At 34.0% G+C, this 18,154-nt stretch overlaps 1 protein-coding gene across 1 annotated transcript in view; it reads left to right on the top strand.

The window, feature by feature from the left end:
* The window catches only part of HDX (highly divergent homeobox), a 219,696-nt gene extending 206,102 nt beyond the window's left edge, over window positions 1-13,594 (top strand). Inside the window, exons 9-10 of the mRNA XM_035028806.1 lie at window positions 8,937-9,059; window positions 13,132-13,594. Of these exons, the coding sequence (XP_034884697.1) occupies window positions 8,937-9,059; window positions 13,132-13,257 (249 nt within the window). The 3' untranslated portion in view covers window positions 13,258-13,594. The remainder of the gene's footprint in view (window positions 1-8,936; window positions 9,060-13,131) is intronic.
* Window positions 13,595-18,154: the final 4,560 nt, after the last annotated feature.

The raw sequence follows: 18,154 nt of genomic DNA, 5'->3' as shown, positions 1-18,154 counted from the left end.
GCCTTAGTTCTAAAGTCAGGACAAATTAGTAAAAGAGAGACAGTCGCAGACTAGGAGACTCCTGAGCTCACTTCTTCCCACAGACACACCTAGGCAACACTACATCTAGGCAACTAACTCTGAAAACAACATGAACATTAGCAGAAGAGACATTCCACAGCCAGTCTTAGAGGGAAAGCCACATTGAAAAGGGTAAGAGGGGCAGAGATGCAGTTGGGAACCAAACTTCCTGTGTGACTAAACACAAACAAGTGGGACATCACAACAATAGAAAAGTGAGAGACTCAGACCCCACACAGGGCCCTGTTGGCACTGGAGACACACAATGGGAAGACAAGTCCTCATAATGTCTGACTTTGAAAACCAGCAGTCTTTAATTCTGGGAACTTTACAAATCAGTAAGTTTAATGCCAGGAAAGCTGGAGGTTGATGGGAAACCGAGTACCTACCCTTAAACAGCCAGCATATTACTAATATAAATGAGCCCACAGAAACAGCAGTTTGAAAAGTGAATGGGTTATACATGAAAGAGATTTATTGAGTAATCTTAGAACATGTGCTCGGAGGACAAGTATCTGCAAATTTCTACAAGAACGGAAGTGCAAGCTGTCACATATTTCTTTCCCTCCCCCAGTGTAAATTGCCAGAGGCTTAAAAGAACCATTTCTAATACTCTCCATCTTCCTTGCCAGCACCAAGTGCTTTACCCTGGAATTCCCCTGTGGACCAACTACACCCAACCTACCTGCGATGGTAGGCACAACTTCCAAAGCTTCTCCTGCCTTTCCACACCTGTTATGCAGCTTAGGCCCAGACCAGTGCCACTCCAAAGTAACTCCAGTCCTGGGGAAGGGGTAACAAACTCACACACCAGGCACCCACAGTTCCTTTAGTTAGACCTTTTAACTGCATGTATAGGACTGAGCCCTGCACTTCTGTGCAGTTTTGGCAGAGAGGCTAATAGCACACTGCTAGGATGTATAATGACCTCACCCACCAACCAGTCTTACCAGGCCTCAGCCAGGACTCTCAAAAGTGTGTTCACAGAGGGTGAAGTGGGCCATTGCAGATATCTGGGCTGAAGGTAACTATGGCTCAGCCACAAGAGAAGGGTACAGACAGCTCACACAGGGGACACCTGTGGGGCACCTGGTTCTGGTGACATGGGGACACTGCACTATAGGGTACCACAGGACCTCTTCTACACAATGCCACCATTTTCAAGATCAGAAGATGTACTGACTTACCTAATACATAGAAACAAACACAGAGAGTTAGACAAAAAGAGGAGACAGAGGAATACACCCCAAATGAAAGACAAAATCACAGTAAAAGAGCAAAATGAAACAAAGATAAGCAATATGGCTGATAAAGAGTCCAAAGTAATGGTCATAAAGATACTCACTAGACTTGAGAAAAGAGTGGATAAACCCTGTGAGAACCTCCAAAAAGAGAGAATATAAAAGAATGAGTCAGAACTGAAGAATTCAATAGCTGACATGAAAAATACATTAGAGGGAATCAACAGCAGATTAGAGAATGCAGAAAAATGGATTAGCAATCTGGAAGACAGGATAATGGGGAGTAACCAATCTGAACAGCAAAAAGCAAAAGGAATAATGAAAGAGAATAGATTAATAAAACAATGCAACACTATCAAGCATAATAATATTCACATTATAGAAATCCCAGAAGGAGAAGAGATAGAGAAAGGGGCAAAAAAATTTATTTGAAAAAAATAATAGCTGGAAAATTCCCTAACCTTGGGAAGGAAACAGAAATCCAGTGCAAGAAGTAAAAAGAGTCCCAACAAGATGAACCCAAGGAGGTCCACAGCAAGACACATAATAATTAAAATGGCTAAATGTAATGATGAAGAGAGAATTTAAAAGCAACAAAAGAAAACAGTTACAGACAAGGGAAACCCCATAAGGCTAGCAGCTAATTTTTCAACAGAAACACTGCAGGCCAGAAGGGATTGGCATGATATATTCAAAGTGATAAAAGGAAAAAAAAAAAAAAAACATACGATTTAGGATAACCTACCCAGCAAAATTATTATTCAGAATTGAAGGGGAGAGAAAGAGTTTCCCAGACAAAAGAAGTTAAAGGAATTCATCACCACTAAACCAATTTTACAAGTAATGATAAGGGAAATTTTTTGAGTGGAAAGAGAAGGCCATGACTAGAAGTAAGAAAATTAAGAAAGGAAAGAATTTCACAGGAAAAACAAACATTTAGTGAAAGGCAGAAGATTAGTCACTTATAAAGCCAGTATGGAGGTTAAAACACAAAAGTAGTAAAATCAGTTGTGCCTAAAATAATTAGTTAATGGATACACAAAATAAGATGTAAAATATGACATCATATACGTAAAACATGGAGGAGGGAGTAACAATTTAGTGCTTTTAGAATGTGTTCAAACTTCAGCGACCATCAACTTATTATAGACTGCTATACATATAAAATTTAATATATGAATGCAATGGTAACCTCAAGTCAAAAAATTACAACAAACAAAAAGTAAAGGGAAGGGAAAATAAAATAACACTAAAGAAAGCCATCAAAACATAAAGGAAGTAAACAAGAGAAGAATGGAACAGAGAACTACCAAAAAACCAGAAAACAATTTTTTAAAATGGCAATAAGTACATACCCATTAATACATACTCTAACGGTAAATGGACCAAATGCTCCAATCAAAAAGCATAGGGTGACCGAATGGATAAAAAAGCAAGATCCATCTATATGATGACTACAAGACACTTACTTCAGACCTAAAGGCACATGCAGATTGAAAGTGAAGGAATAGAAGAACATTTACCATGCCAATGGAAGCAAAAGAGAAAGCTGGGGTAGCACTACTTATATCAGACAAAATAGGCTTTAAAACAAAGACTGTAACAAAAGACAAAGGACAGTACATAATGATAAAGGGGACAATCCAACAAGAGGGTATAACTATTGTAAATATTTATGCAACCAACATAGCACCAAAATACATAAAGCAAATATTAACAGACATAAAAGGAGAAATTGACAGTGATACAACAATAGCAGAGGACTTTAACACCCCACTTGCATCAATAGATAGATCATCCAGACAGAAAATCAACAAGGAAACTGGCTTTGAATGGCATGTACTCCAGATAAACCTGATGGTCATTTCCAGAACATTCTATACAAAAGCAGAGGAACACACAATCTTTTCAAGTGTGCATGGCACATTCTCCAGGATAGGTCATATATTAGGCCATAAAAGAAGTCTTAATAAATTTTAAAGGATTAAAATAATATCAAGCATGATATTAACAACAATGGTATGAAACTAGAAATCAATCACAGGGGAAAAAAACTGGAAAAAACACAAGCACATGGAGGCTAAACAACATGCTACTGAACAACCAATGGGTCAATGAAGAAATCAAAGGTAATTAAAAAATAAACAGCGACAAATGAAAATAAAAACACAACAGTCCAAAATCTTTAAGATGCAGCAAAAACAGTTTTAAGAGTGAAGTTTATATAGCAATACAGGCCTACCTCAAGAAACAAGAAAAATCTCAAATAAACAACCAAGCCTTATACCTAAAGTAACCAGAAAAAGAAGAACAAAGTCTGAAGCTGGTAGAAGGAAGGAAATAATAAATATTAGAGCAAGAATAAATAAAATAGAGACTAAAAAATATAATAGAGAAGATCAATGATACCAAGAGCTGGTTCTTTGAAAAGTTAAAATTGATAAACCTCTATCCAGACTCATCAAGAAAAAAGAGAGATGACTCAAATAAATAAAATGAGGTGGGAGAAATAGCAAGTGACACCACAGAAATATGAAGAATTAAGAGAGAATATTATGAAAAATTATATGCCAACAAATCTGACAACCTAGAGAAATGAATAAGTTCCTAGAAACATACAGTCTTCCAAACTGTCCATGGATAGGTGAATGGGTAAAGAAGAAATAATTTTTGTGTGTGTTTGTGTTTATGTGTTTGTGGTGTATGTGTATTACTTTGCCATAAAAAAAGAGTAAGATTTTGCCACTTGCAACCACATGAATGGACCTAGAGGCTATCACACTAATTGAAATGAATCCAGCAGAGAAAGTTGAATACCATATGGTTTCACTTATACACGGAATTTAGGGGAAAAAAATGAACAAATAAAATAAACAGACACTTAAATACAGAGAACAAAGTGGTGGTTGCCAGAGGGGAGGTGGGTGGGGGAATGAGCAAAATAGATGAAGGGAATTAAGAGGTACAAGCTTCCAATTATACAATAAATAAGTTGCAGAGTACAGAAGTACAACATAGGGATTTTTCAATAATATTGTAGTAACATTGTATGGTGACTACACTTATTGTCATGAGCATTGAAAAACTTTTCAAATCAATATTTTGTATACCTGAAACCAATATAACATTGTATGTCAATTTTACTTTAATAATAAGAATTGTGTAGAAAACAGTAATATCATATACAACATATATATGTGTAAATATATATACATTTCCACACATATGCATATGAAATTGCTGGATCATAAGGGAAATATGTAAAAATGTTCAACTTTAATGGAATTCCCAATTTTATACTTCCAACATCAGTGAATGGGAATTTTATTACTCTCCTTGAGTAGTACTGTCTGATTTTTGCATGTTAGCCTTTCTGGTTCATGTGAAATATTATTGTATTGTGGTTTTAATTTTCATTTTCCTGGTATTTAATACACCTAAATTTTTAATTATGATACTGGCTTTTTGTATAATCTTTGTGAAGTAACTTTTCAAGTATTTTGCATAATTTTCTAATGTGTTAATATCTTTTCCTTATTGATTTGTTGGAGATTAGTTAGATTGAAAACTATTTTCTCCCAGAAAAAAAAAAAAAAGAAATTAAGGGTAAATCAAACCTCATATACCAGTTCTCATTGCTGATTTCAGGATGTTGACTTAAAACAGCTTCTCAGTTTTGAAATTCAATCTTTTTTCAGAGAACAGTTTTGTTCTCTTTCTTGCATACACATGCTAGTGTTCCTTGTTTTGGGATCAAAATCACTTTGTTGGTTTCTTAAGTATATTCATCATAAGCTTCTTGAAAGCAGAGATTTATCTTATTCATCTATGTGTTACCTGGTCTAGTTTCCAACATATAGGTTTCCAGTATCTAGTTCCAGCATGAGTGAAGTTAGTTTACTTATCCTTGGAAAAACTTTGAATAGTAGTATGCAAATGCTCATTTATATAAAATCAATTAAGATTAGAAGCTGAATCACTATAATTTTTCTCCCATATTGAATTAAACAGTCTCTCATTCTTAGGATTCATTGTAACAAAATGAAAGAATGGTTTCTTATGTGCATTCGATAATTATAAGTATGCAATACTCAGTTTGTGCATAGTGGGTTTTCTGATTGATATATATTGCTAGAAATCCACATTGCTAGGAGTTTTGACTAACCCAAAATACTTATGAGACAAGTTGGTGAGCTCAATCCCTGAGTTATGAGTAGCTATAGCATAAAATAACACCTCAGTTTGGGCAGCCATTGATTACCTGCTCAGATATCAGAGCTCCAGTCCACATGAAGCCTTGAATGCTCCCTACAATCATCTTGGAGAAGAATTGACAAAGCTTACTAGGAACGTAGGGGAGATTGTAACAAGAAAATTGAGCTAGATCTTGTTTTGTGCAATTCAGTGACTGATGTTATCTTACTAGTTCCTCTCACAAACACAACACTTACTTAGGAAAATCTCTAACATATACATAAACTTCTGACTGTAATCTAGGAAGTGTTTCACAGGTTTGCAAAAAGAAGCTCCAAGAAGAAAATACTTAGACTATTAAATTATCTTAAAGCTGTTTATGTTTTTCAAACATTGCATAAATACTGAGTAGAAGAAATATTTGCATGAGAAAACAGAGATCTGTATACCAAAAGGTGATTTGTGATTTCTGGAAATGTAAGTTAATATTTTAAAAATGTTTTCTACTGGACTGTGAGTGCAGCTCATTAAGACTATGCATTCAAAGGAGACACTACAATTCTTGTATTTGAAAAGACTTCTGGGTCAGCACTTTACTAATACTACTGCTCTGACAATGAACACTAAAAAAACAAATTTAGAGTTAGTCAAACATAATATGGCAGAAGCATGTTAAATTTTATTATAATGCTTACTTGTAATTTAAATTGCTGCAGGGTGCCTGTGGATAAGGAATTTAGCTTAAATAATCATTTGCAGATGATGCATTTGATATTAAATGGTCTGAAAAGGAAGCAGTTTTATTAGGTAAAATAAGTTCTAAACTGAGCTGATAAAATAATTGATGCAGTTCACAGATTGACTGTGATTAATATAACTGTATCCTCTCAATTGAAACAATAAGAACTACCATAGAATTAACTAATTTTAATGTCTCTTAATCAGCTCTTTGAACATATACTGTTAAGGTCCTGCTATGCTTTTTGAGACCAGTTCTCCAGCTACAGAGAATACTCATAGCTTATTTTTAACATTTTTATGTTTTTTTTTTTTTTTGCAAGAGGGCTAGCTAACAATTTAAATCAAATTTTTTATATATAATTTCCATACAATAAAGTTCAACTCTTTATATAGTTAGATGAGTTTTGACAAGTGGACATAGTTGTGTAAACAAGACCAAGATTTGTTTATCTGCTGATGAACATTTGTGTGGTTTTTAGTTTTGGGCTATTATGAATAAAGTTGCTATGAATATTCATGTATGTCTTTTTGTAGACACATGTTTTCATTTCTCTTGGGTAAATACTTAAGAGTAAGATTGCTGAGTCAGATGGTAAGAAAGATTGTTATGTTTGATTTTATAAGAAACTGCCAAAACATTTTCCAAAGTGTCTGTACTGTTTTATAATCCCACCAGCAATGCTTCTAATTGCTCCACATTCTCACCAGCACTAGCTATTGTCAGTCTTTTTAACTTTGGATATTGTAGTATGTTAGTGGTAATATCTCACTGGGGGTTTAATTTGCATTTCCTTAATGACAAATGATATTAAGCATTTTTTCACATATTTATTGGTCATTCACATGTCTTCTTTGATGAAGGGTGTATTCAAATATTTTTCCTGTTTTTGTTCTGTTGGTGGTCCTAAAACTGTGTTGTAAGCATTCTTTATGTATTGTGAATACAAGTATTTTATCAGATATGTGATTTGTAATTATTTTCTCCCAATATGTAGCTCATGTTTTTATTTTCTTAGAAGTGTCTTTTGAAGAGCAAAGAGTTTTTTTGTTTTAATTTTAATGAAGTGTTTTAAGTTTCATGCTTTTTGTGCCTGTTGAGAAATAGCCTAACCCAAGGACACAAAAAATTTCTCCTGTTTTCCTCTAGTTTTATGGTTTTAGGTTTTATAAATTTCTTGCTAAATTTTGTATATGATGTAAGAGTTGATAATCTTTTGTAATATGGATTTACATTTGTTCAACCACTATTTTTTGGAAGATTACTTTTTCTTTGTCTGTTGAATTACCTCAGCAAATTTTAAGAAAATCAACTATCATCTATTATCTATCTATCATCTATCTATCTATCTATCTATCTATCTATCTATCTATCTATCATCTATCATCTATCTATCTATCTATCTATCTATCATCTATCTTATTCTGGACTCTTTTCTGTTCCATTGATCTATATGTCCACCCTTTGTCAATACTATAACTTCTTGATTACTGTAACTTTAATAGTAAATCTATTCAGAACACTTTTGTGACCATTATCTTATTTGAGCCTTATAACCCTCAAACCTAGAATTGCTAAAGATTACTAGTATTATATCCATTTCACTGATGAGTAAATAGAATCACAGAGAGCTTGATTGGCCTGCCCAAATTTACACAGCTATCAGTAGACCTGGCATTAAAATCCCTCCAAATCTTAGGATATTGTTCTTTTCCTACCAAACTATCAAAAATAGTGAAAAGAGACTGTGTCTCAAATCAGTGGTACACAGTGGCACATTAGGAGATATTTTCTGAATAACAGACTCCTACATAAAGGCAGGGAGCTCAAAAAACTACTTAAGACAGTAATAATTTTAGTCCCTCCTTGGTACAAAATAACCTTTTTAGTTCTCAGTATTTGGCTTTGTGAATGGTACATTCAGCATTACTGCATCTGCTGTTGCTCTAAATTGGGGTTAATTGGGCTTTGTCTATTCTTAACCCTAATCTAAATGCTAATTAGTTTTAATTAGCATTTAGAAGATTCTTTCCAAAAGGAAACTGTTTCTTGAGTTTCTCTTACTGGAATTTATGTGATTATATTTTTGGCCTTGCAAATTATTTTCAGTTGGTGATTTGCTTAAAAGGTAGCCTTTGAGTAACAGGGTAATTTTCTTCTGTGTTTTATATTCCTTATGCCAAAATGTTATCTTTTTTTTTTTTTGTAGTGTTCAACGATTCATTAGTTGCTTATAACACCCAGTGCTCATCAAAACACGTGCCTTCCTTAATACCCATCACTCGGCTACCCCATCCCCCCACCCCCTCCCTTCTGTAACCCTCAGTTTTTTTCCTGGAGTCCAGAGTCTCTTATGGTTTGTTTCCCTCTCTGATTTCTTCCCATTCAGTTTTCCCTCCCTTCCCCTGTGGTCCTCCACTCTACTCCTTATGTTCCACATATGAGTGAAACCATATGATAATTCTCTTTCTCTGCTTGACTTATTTTACTTAGCATAATCCCCTCCAGTTCTATCCATGCCGATGCAAATGGTGGGTATTCATCCTTTCTGATGGCTGAGTAATAATATTCCATTGTGTATATGTACCACATCTTCTTTATTATCCTAATTTGATTGCTTTTTAGAATTTTATTGTGCATCAAACATGTATAGTCCTAGGTTTGCATAGGGTAACTGTACTGTTTGATCTTTTCTCCTTCAGAATGAAGAAGTCAGATTCATTGAAAATGAGCTAGAGATTCAAAAACAAAAATACTTTAAACTTAAGACATTTGTCAGAAGCTTGATACTAGCTATGAAAGCTGATGATAAGGAACAACAGCAGGTAGGTGCCAGAAGAGAATAGTAAGCTGTAATGTATCATGGTGAATGACATGTCACACTTGAGTTCTTAATATTTTTTTTATTTTTATACTTCATTCCTGCCTGGCCTCAAGGAAGGATTTGTTACTTTATAACCTTTTTTGCACAGTATTTTTAAGAACAGATATTCAGATATTTGTGTGCTGCATTAGTGGAAAATCAAAAAAACTGATTAACATACTTTGTTAATTTCAGGCTAGACTTAAGTAGGGAAAATTATTTTAAAAATTTTAAAGAAATTCTCAGTTTTTGTAGAGCCTGGGCTACCCTAACTGGAGAGGCACACATTTTGGAATCCTTTGTGAATAAAATATTCTGGTGCAGAGTTCAGGGAACTATGGCTTATGGGCCAAATCCAACTTGATGTGTGTTTTTGTAAATAAAGTTTTATTGGAACTCAAAAAAAAATAAAGAGGTGAGGCATTTGCCTCTCTTCTGGATTTCAGTTACCCTCCAGACCCCACTAGATTTCACAAATATTTGAATACCTTCTATTTCAAAATATGTTGCTTATCACAAAGAAATATGAAGTTACTTTGTGAAATTCTTTGTGACCACAGTGCATCATTTACTTTTCCCAATTTAACTAGAATGTTTGGTTCCTTTACCCCAAAGCTGTCTTTTGTTTGTCACTATGGATTTTTTATTTACAAATTCCTCCCAAATTACATGTTCTGTCTCATTTTTATTAATGTTACATTCAATACTAAATGATACCAAATTCGCTTCTGAGTTGTATACTATTGTGTCGATTTCTTGAGACATTCAGTGAATAACATGTCACACAGGTAACAGTTAATTTGGAAGCATTCTTGTAGGTTTTTATTCAGCAAGGAATCTCAAGCATACTGTACAAAAATTCATCCCTCATGTCCAAGCAAGACTACTCATATGTAGCTAGTCCCAGATATCTCCAGGGAAAAAGAAGAGTCTTAGCATCCCACAATTCTCTTTTAAAAGAAAAGAATTTACTCATGAGATTCAAACCAGCATGTACAGTATGTGTCTGGTTTTCTAAAGTTTGCTCTTCCCATGCCTCACACATACAGACATTCCAAGACAGTAGTCTTCAGTTAGCTTTGCCAGCTTTATTTAAGCATGTTGCTGTATTATGTTAGTTATTCATATTCCATGGCATATTGAAAGTGTGTTTGCTTTTTAGGAATGTAAACTATTAATTTTAAATGAATAAAGTGGCAGTCTTAAACATGGTTCCGAGGGTACTGTAAATTTTAAATAACTGTAAAAAAATTAGGTTCGACCATAGAAATAACTTGGAGTGTGGTCCTGGTCCCAAAAGTTATAGCATGGTTTTGAGTTCAGAGTTACATGGCCAGGTAACTAGCAACAACTGTCTATGTGTCTTGATATCTAGGAACAGCACACAGACTGCATTTTGTTTTCTAATTCTGACCTCATCCCTTGGCTTGGGTCTTTCCCTAAGACCACTACAAATAAGAAAAGTAACTATTGTATATTTTACTTTTCTCCTGTTTATACATTTCCTCTGATAGAAGACTGATGAACTAAGATATGACAAAACATTGTCCATAAAAAAGGAGAAAATCATACAAAAATTGTACTGAAATTCATAGCCCATATAATCAGCACCCAAATAGAAACTACTGATTTTTATAGTTGAGATCAGGTATAATAGATGTCTAAATATAGAAGACACTGATAGTAGTTTACAAAAATTATTAAGGTGATCTCTTAAGTTACTAATCTTTACATTATGAGATACTTAGAGGTTTATTTATAGAATAAAGCAATTTTTATTCTACCTAATAAAAGAAAATCATTATATCATTGATTTCTTATTTTAAAAAATCTTAATTTTTTCCCATTAATTTTGGTTTGGGTAAGCTGAGTGACGTAAGTGGTTCACAGCATATTTTTCCCCAATGGAGCAGTCCAGGCTTTAAAAAATATATGACACTCTCTGATTGAAATATTAGATTACCCAAAGTTTTTTTTAATTAATAGCCATTTTTAAATAAAAATAGTGTTGCCAGCACTGTACTATAATTAGTTAGTGTCTTTCTTCCCCTGATAATTCACTGTGTGATCCCATCCAGGTCAATTGCTTTTCTTGAACTTAAATTTCTTCACTTTGCAAGGAGGATAAGAATGATTAACATTATGGAACTTGGCATTCATACCCCAGGGCTTAGAATAAGGGTTATAAAGACAGATGGTATATTTGGGAATTGCTTTCATCTTTTGATAATAGTGGCACTCGATCAGTCTCTGAAGATAGACTGATGAAGAACCTATAGTAAAAAAGAAAGTTATGTGTTTACTTCAGTATCTATGTAAAAGGCAACTCTAGCAATTGTCATAATCCATAGATTTGTTCAGTGTGCCAATGTGGCAATCCAGTAAGATATTAAAAAAAAAATTTTGAAGTGAACCTCATGCATTAGTAGTGCCTTATTTGTTGCCTTATATATAGTCAGTCAGCTACATGAAATGCAATTACAAAAAAATAAATAATGCTCTTTTGACTTGAAGGTATCCCCACTAGAATTTATAATGTCATTAATTCTGTTCATTTACTTGACTTTCTAATACTCTAAGCACATGTTCAATGAATGTGAGTTGGAGGACTTTGCCTTTTTTAGTATGGCTTCTTCACAGTTGCAAAGTGAACTAAATCCAGGGATGTATTTCTCATAAACTAAGATCAGCCAATATCAGCAAAGGCTTTGTTTCACCTTGACTGGATTAGTGATAAACAACTATTCTAGAAGAAAATGGCTCTGTGTCCTATCACTGCAACCTAATACCTTAGAAAGCATATAGAACCAGTAGATGACTGCTTTGTAAATTCTCCAAATTTCAGCAAGAAGGTCATGAGCTATTTAATAGTATAAAATAAATAACTTTTGCATCAGACAGGAGTTAGTCTTTCCTTATGCAGATTGACAAAAAGGAAGTTTCTAATCTTGTCTCTCTGCCATAAGACAAATGTACAGATGTCATTTATTTTAATAAAGAGAATAAAATACTGTCTTATTTCAACAACACATTTCATAAGTTCTAACATGCCCTGTCTTTCTGTTCCTTAATTCAGTAGTGACAAGCTTGCATTTGTCCCTGTTCCTTTGGCCCTTATTTACCACTGCACCAAAAGCCCACACTACAAGTAATTCTGTCTAAAAATGCCCAGATATGATACATTATTTTTAATATTGGAAGCATCAAATCAATCATTTAGTTCACAGTATTTTTTATGGTCAAGTGGGCATCAGGATTGTCACCCACATAAAACTTTATTAATCATTTATTTCTCTTGTATGGATGCATGTTCTACAATTCCAGATGAAACAATTTTTCCATGACAAAGCTTAGTTCATAACTCTTAGCTTATCCTATTTACTCCAACAGAGAAATGATCAGCCCCCTACATACATAATTTCACAGCTAGATTCACTGTTCAACTGTGCCCTGGTGGATGCTCGGCCATCTATAGAAACGGGCATAGTCTAAGACAAGAAATAAAGTTACTTGGAATTTTCAAGTTGCTAATGTTTAGTCTAAAGTAGAATAACTGAGCTTTTTCCCTAATTGGTAAGTTCTTTCTCTCACTGAAGTTCAAAATAGTCTTGTGAAATGTGTTTTTCTCTAAAGGACACCATAAGTGGGCAGGAGCATTTTAATAAGGAATATAGTTGTAAAGCCCTTTAGCAGTGATCAGTGAACACTTAAAAACTAGTATGATCATCACTTTTCTCAAATACTTCAAAGCACTTGGTTCAGAATAGCTGTTCCTTTCCTTCCTGATTTCCCATTTGCCTAGGGTTTGACTCTACATAATCCACACTCTCAAGATCTAGTATTTTGTTACTTCCTTAATAGTGTATGAAGAATTTTTCTTTTATGTAAGCTATTATATAAGGTACTGGAGAGAAATGTTTCATTCTTTAAGTCCATGAAAATAAATTGACAAGAGAGAACAACTATTACCATAAAATTGGAAAAAAAAAACCTGTCCACATACTAATTCTAAAAAATTGATTTTTCTGACTCAGGCGCTGCTGTCAGATTTACCTCCTGAATTAGAAGAGATGGATTTCAATCATGCCTCACCGGAGCCTGATGATACCTCATTCAGTGTGTCTTCTTTATCAGAGAAAAATGCCTCAGACAGTTTGTGATTTGAGGGGGTTATATAATACATACAGCCTTTTGGCTGCCTAACAGGTGTGCATTTCAAGATAACTGCATTCTGTTGCCTCAAAATTCCTCAGTTGGAAAACATATTATTGAAACTGACATATTCTGTGAAGAATGGATAAGATATAATGGCTACAGTGCAAAAATGTACATGAAATTTAAAAACAGCATTTGAGAAATATTTCCAAACTGATAAAACTCTGGGGGAAATTTGTATTTAATTTTTAGCAGTTTATCTATGAAATGCATAATGCCTAATTTCTGAAAGATTTTTGTTTGGTTTTTAGAAGAATCTTAGTTTTAGTAATAGTTTTGACCAGAGACACAAAAATAAAGGTATTTCAACATTACTTATCAAGTTACTAAAGCTTGGTTAGTTTTGTTTTGTAGCCATTACGTCTTTATTCTCTCTCCTTTTCCTATCATTCATATACACTTTTACTCAGGAAAGTGGACTGAAATTTGAAAACAAAACTTTAAAAGTGATTTTACCTGAATGAATCCTGGGATTTATTTTCCAATTCCTATGAGAATTTGATTTAAGCTAATGATTGAAAATTGAAGTGATCACTGGTATATAGTTGTAAATTGTTGGTATTCTTCCATTTTCTAATCCAAATATTTGGGGGGAGGGGGAAAGCACTATGGAAAAGTAATTCACCAACATGAAATCAAATAAATCATTAAGTGTACAGAAACAAAAAGTTGTAAAAGATTAGTCTTAATAGGGATTCTTAATAGTAGATACACATTCTACTAATAAATTTGTGTAACTGAGTTAGATGAATTGTTGCACAAATATTACACATTTATCACTATCTTCATAATATTTTTTCAATTCTTACATTTTATGAAACAGGAAGTCAAGGTAAGGCAGAGTCTTCTTTTCTAATCTAGTCACTCAGTTTTGCCACAAGTTTTCCCTCATTCTCATGTGAGGCTTGTACAGAGCCATCAGCCAAGGATAATACCCAAAAAGAATTATATACTACTATGGTTGTAAATCACAGTCCTCTGAATTTCCTGGACACTTTTCTGTGAGTACACTCCTAAAATGGGCATGCTACCGAGTTGTTCTATTAGTAGGTACCAGATGGCTACACACTGTAGACAATTTTTTGCAGACCATTCCTTCTGGGGTACCAGATGGTATTACCAAAGCCCATAGAAGGGAAAATGCCAGTTTCTTAGTTTCTCCCTGAGCACACAGCATCATGTATTTGTGTGTTGCATGGTTAAATTACTATCTATTCTTAAAAGATTAATCAAGTAGCTAGATGGCTCTTTTTTTTTTTTTTTTTTTAGAGAGGGAGAGGGAGAGGTGGGGGAGGGGCAGAGGGAGAGAGAGAATCTTAAGCAGGCTCCATGCCCAACATGGAGCTCTATGTGGGACTCAATCTTACAACCTTGAGATCATGACCTGAGCTGAAATCAAGAGTAAGATGCTTAACTGACTGAGCCAGGTGCCCCAACTAGATGGCTCTTTTGGCCATCAAGTTTGTATGTCACATATTTTTGTAATTTGCAAGTAAAACCAATTTTGATCTTGGAATTCAAAGATACCAATTTATGAATGCAAATAGGCAGTCATGTATATCTTTGACCTTGAAATGTCCCCTCCCCACATACATAAATAGGTAAGGTTCATTGATAATCCTTCATTTTATCAACTATTGTTTATGATTGTTGCCATGCCACTGCTATGGTTCTTTTGTTAACAGAAATATTTCAATGGTTAGGTATGATCCCTTTTAGCTGAAACCCATATGGCTCTTTTCAAATACTGTTTAGTACTCCTTGCTGACAAGTAAAATTCCATTCAGAAAAAGTTCTGAGTAAAAGACAGGCATTGGGATTAAATTTATCAGTCACACCAATCCCTCCATGAAATAAAGAGTCCCTACTATACACAGCAAATGTAGAAACCATTTCATAAGGTAGAATGAACAAATTCCAGGCTTTCAAGTCTCTCCTAGGAGCTCCTTTCTATTCATTGAGTTTATCTTTAAACTGCAATTTCTTCTGCTTCAATTTAAGCTCTTTCTTATTTTGGTTCTTGTCACCAAGTAAGGATAGATAATTCTCTCCTACATCTTTCAACTTTATGGATAGTATTTGTCACACTTCAGCAATTAGTCACCAAATCAAAAAATATTCATTGAGCTTCTGCTATAGGGTCATTGGATTTCTACTCCTCAGCAAGCCATAAACTTCAAAACGAATTATGTCTTTTCACTTTCTCAGAGATACTAATAAAAATTATTTAAGTAGAAATTTTAATAGATTTAAAGATTCTGTTAGGTGTGATTCCTAGAAAAAATCCTCATCTACAATTTTGAGAAGATGCATAGATGATTTCTTTGTTCCTATTTAAAGTTCTGTTAAAATAGAAACAGAACACGTAGGAATCCTTTTGTTTTGGCATTTGTGTTTCAACACCAGTTATTTCTTTTATTATCATTAAAATTAAAACATTTTTAAAATGAAATGTAGTTGTTCTGTACCAGGGACCAAAAGAAATAGCTGTATCCAAAAATAATAATTGACAGAATTAAATTAAGCACTGCAGATTTTTTAAAAGATGCCAAAGGCAAGTATTAAAAGTTTATTATGAAGAAAATATATATTTTTACAAATATATGTTGGAATTTTTTTGAGACATCTTAAAGCAGAAAAGATACCAGTTTGGCTGCTTTTGTGACATCTTCATGACTGGGGAGAGAAAAACAACTAATGTTTCTTTCTTTATGGCTTTGACACACTAAAACAGATCATACTATCTGAAACATCTCTCACAAAAACAGATATCAAGGTGACAAAGCTTTTCTTTTTTTTTTTTCCTTTTAACTACACTTTGATATCTGCTTTCAGCTTAGGATATCCAACCAGTTTCTAAGTAACAAATGTTTATCTAAGGGCACTCACCTTAAAATGTGTATTAAAAAACAACATGAAGGTACATTTTGAAGGAAAATGTTAAAAGAAAATTGGTCTTTTGGGAGGGCACCTGGGTGGCTCAGTCTGTTAAGCAGCTGCCTTTGGCTCAGGTCATGTTTTTAGGGTCCTGGGACGGAGCTCAGCATCAGGATCCCTGCTCAGCAGGGAGTCTGCTTCTCCTTCTGCCCCTTCCCCCTGCTCATGCTCTTTCTCTCTCTCTCTGTCTCTCTCTCTCAAATAAATAAAATCTTTTTTAAAAAAAGAAAATTGTTTTTTTCATGGAAACTGGGGATGTTTTGTTGTAAGGTCAGGTATCAACTTTAGGACTTCTATGCTACCATTGTGATCATGATAAAAATGTTATTGTTGGAGATGAAAAAGCTACAAACCAATCACATCCTGTGCTCTGTATACTACCAAGACTTCAAGAAATGTCAAAGAGGCCATTTCCCCAAAGGCAGAAGCATCTATTTTAAGGCACTTTCACAGTCAGCCATCTTTAAGTTTATCCAATAAAGCATAAGTGGTGTATTTAAAAGAATTCTAGGCTTTAAATTAAACTTTATTGCTTTATGTTTTGGGGGAGGAGAGGAGATTCAGCCCATTTCCAAGGAATAGTTTCTTCATTTTAGTCTGATAGTTTATGATCATTTTTAGGAGAAATTCTGAAAAATTTAACTCCTGTCCTTCCTCCACATTGTAGTGATGGTATAGCAGGAATATTGTCTATTTTTAAAAATATATTAGATTTTCATTCAGGTCCTAAAAATGACAAATTCTGATATATTAGCCTTTTAAGGGAGCTATGAGTGCTATAGTATCTAAAAGATGAGTAAATGTTTATCTTTGAAGTTGGTGTTATTCTTGGCAGACAACACTATCATATTCATCATATCAAGCTATACTTTGTGATGATATAAGGGAGGATCTTACTAATTGTGAGACTACTAATTGTGAGACTACTAATCAGCATACTATTGCCCCAAACAAACCATTATTAAAATCAGATTTGTTAAGAGGGAAAGAGAATAAAATAATATTTTCATGAAAATATAATTATGATTGTTCTGTTAAAGTTTATACTGAGTATATTGCTCTGCATTGAAATTTTATTTTGTGTTAACTTGTTAAGTAATTCCTTTAAGTGATCCTGCATCCCATTTTACTGATACTACCTCTGAAATATATTACCACCTTAAAACCACATCACTGTAATGTGATCTTTTATAGGGTTTTTATTTAAATTTTTATAGAGGCAATAAATGATTTCCAACTAATAGACATCTATTTCTTTCTTTTAATGTTTATATTTCTAAGTCTTTGTGTTTTTATTTTTTGAGAGAGAGAGAGCACAAGAATTGGGGGAAAAGGGCAGAGGGAGAAGGAGAGAGAATCTTAAGCAGGCTACACACTCAATGGGGACCCCAGTGCAGGGCTCTAGCTTACGACTCTGAGATCCTAACATGAGCTGAAATTAAAAGTCAGATGCTTAACCGACTGAGCCACCCAGGTGCCCCATAAGTCTTTGTGTTTAAAGCATTGTTCCTTTTTTAAAGGTAATTTTTTTCCTCCCCCAAATAAGGTTCTGATAAAAAGACCCCCAAAATGTGGAGAATAATAAGGTATTAAGGGTGAGAGAAGGGAGAACAGGGAATGCTCAAGTGAAAATTTGGTTAACTTCCAAGCTGCCAAGTATGTCATCTTTAACTTTACTTAAGAAAGAATTACTCCAATGTCAATGTAATAGAGTGAATATTCTGTAATACATAAAGGTTTTGTCCAGGATAGGATATTTAAATGGTAAAACCAGAAAGTAAATTGTCACAGTATAAACAAAGAATTGTTATTTCATAGCAATTTTTTTAAGTGACAGTGTTACATCTAACTCTGGCTCTCTTTGACACCAGTAGAACAAGTGGTTCTGTTTTGGGTAAAATATGC

Source organism: Mirounga leonina, unplaced genomic scaffold, assembly GCF_011800145.1.
Source record: "Mirounga leonina isolate KUSES-001 unplaced genomic scaffold, KU_Mleo_1.0 Mir_204, whole genome shotgun sequence".
NCBI lineage: Eukaryota > Metazoa > Chordata > Mammalia > Carnivora > Phocidae > Mirounga > Mirounga leonina.
This window is presented reverse-complemented; position numbering and strand designations above follow the sequence as displayed.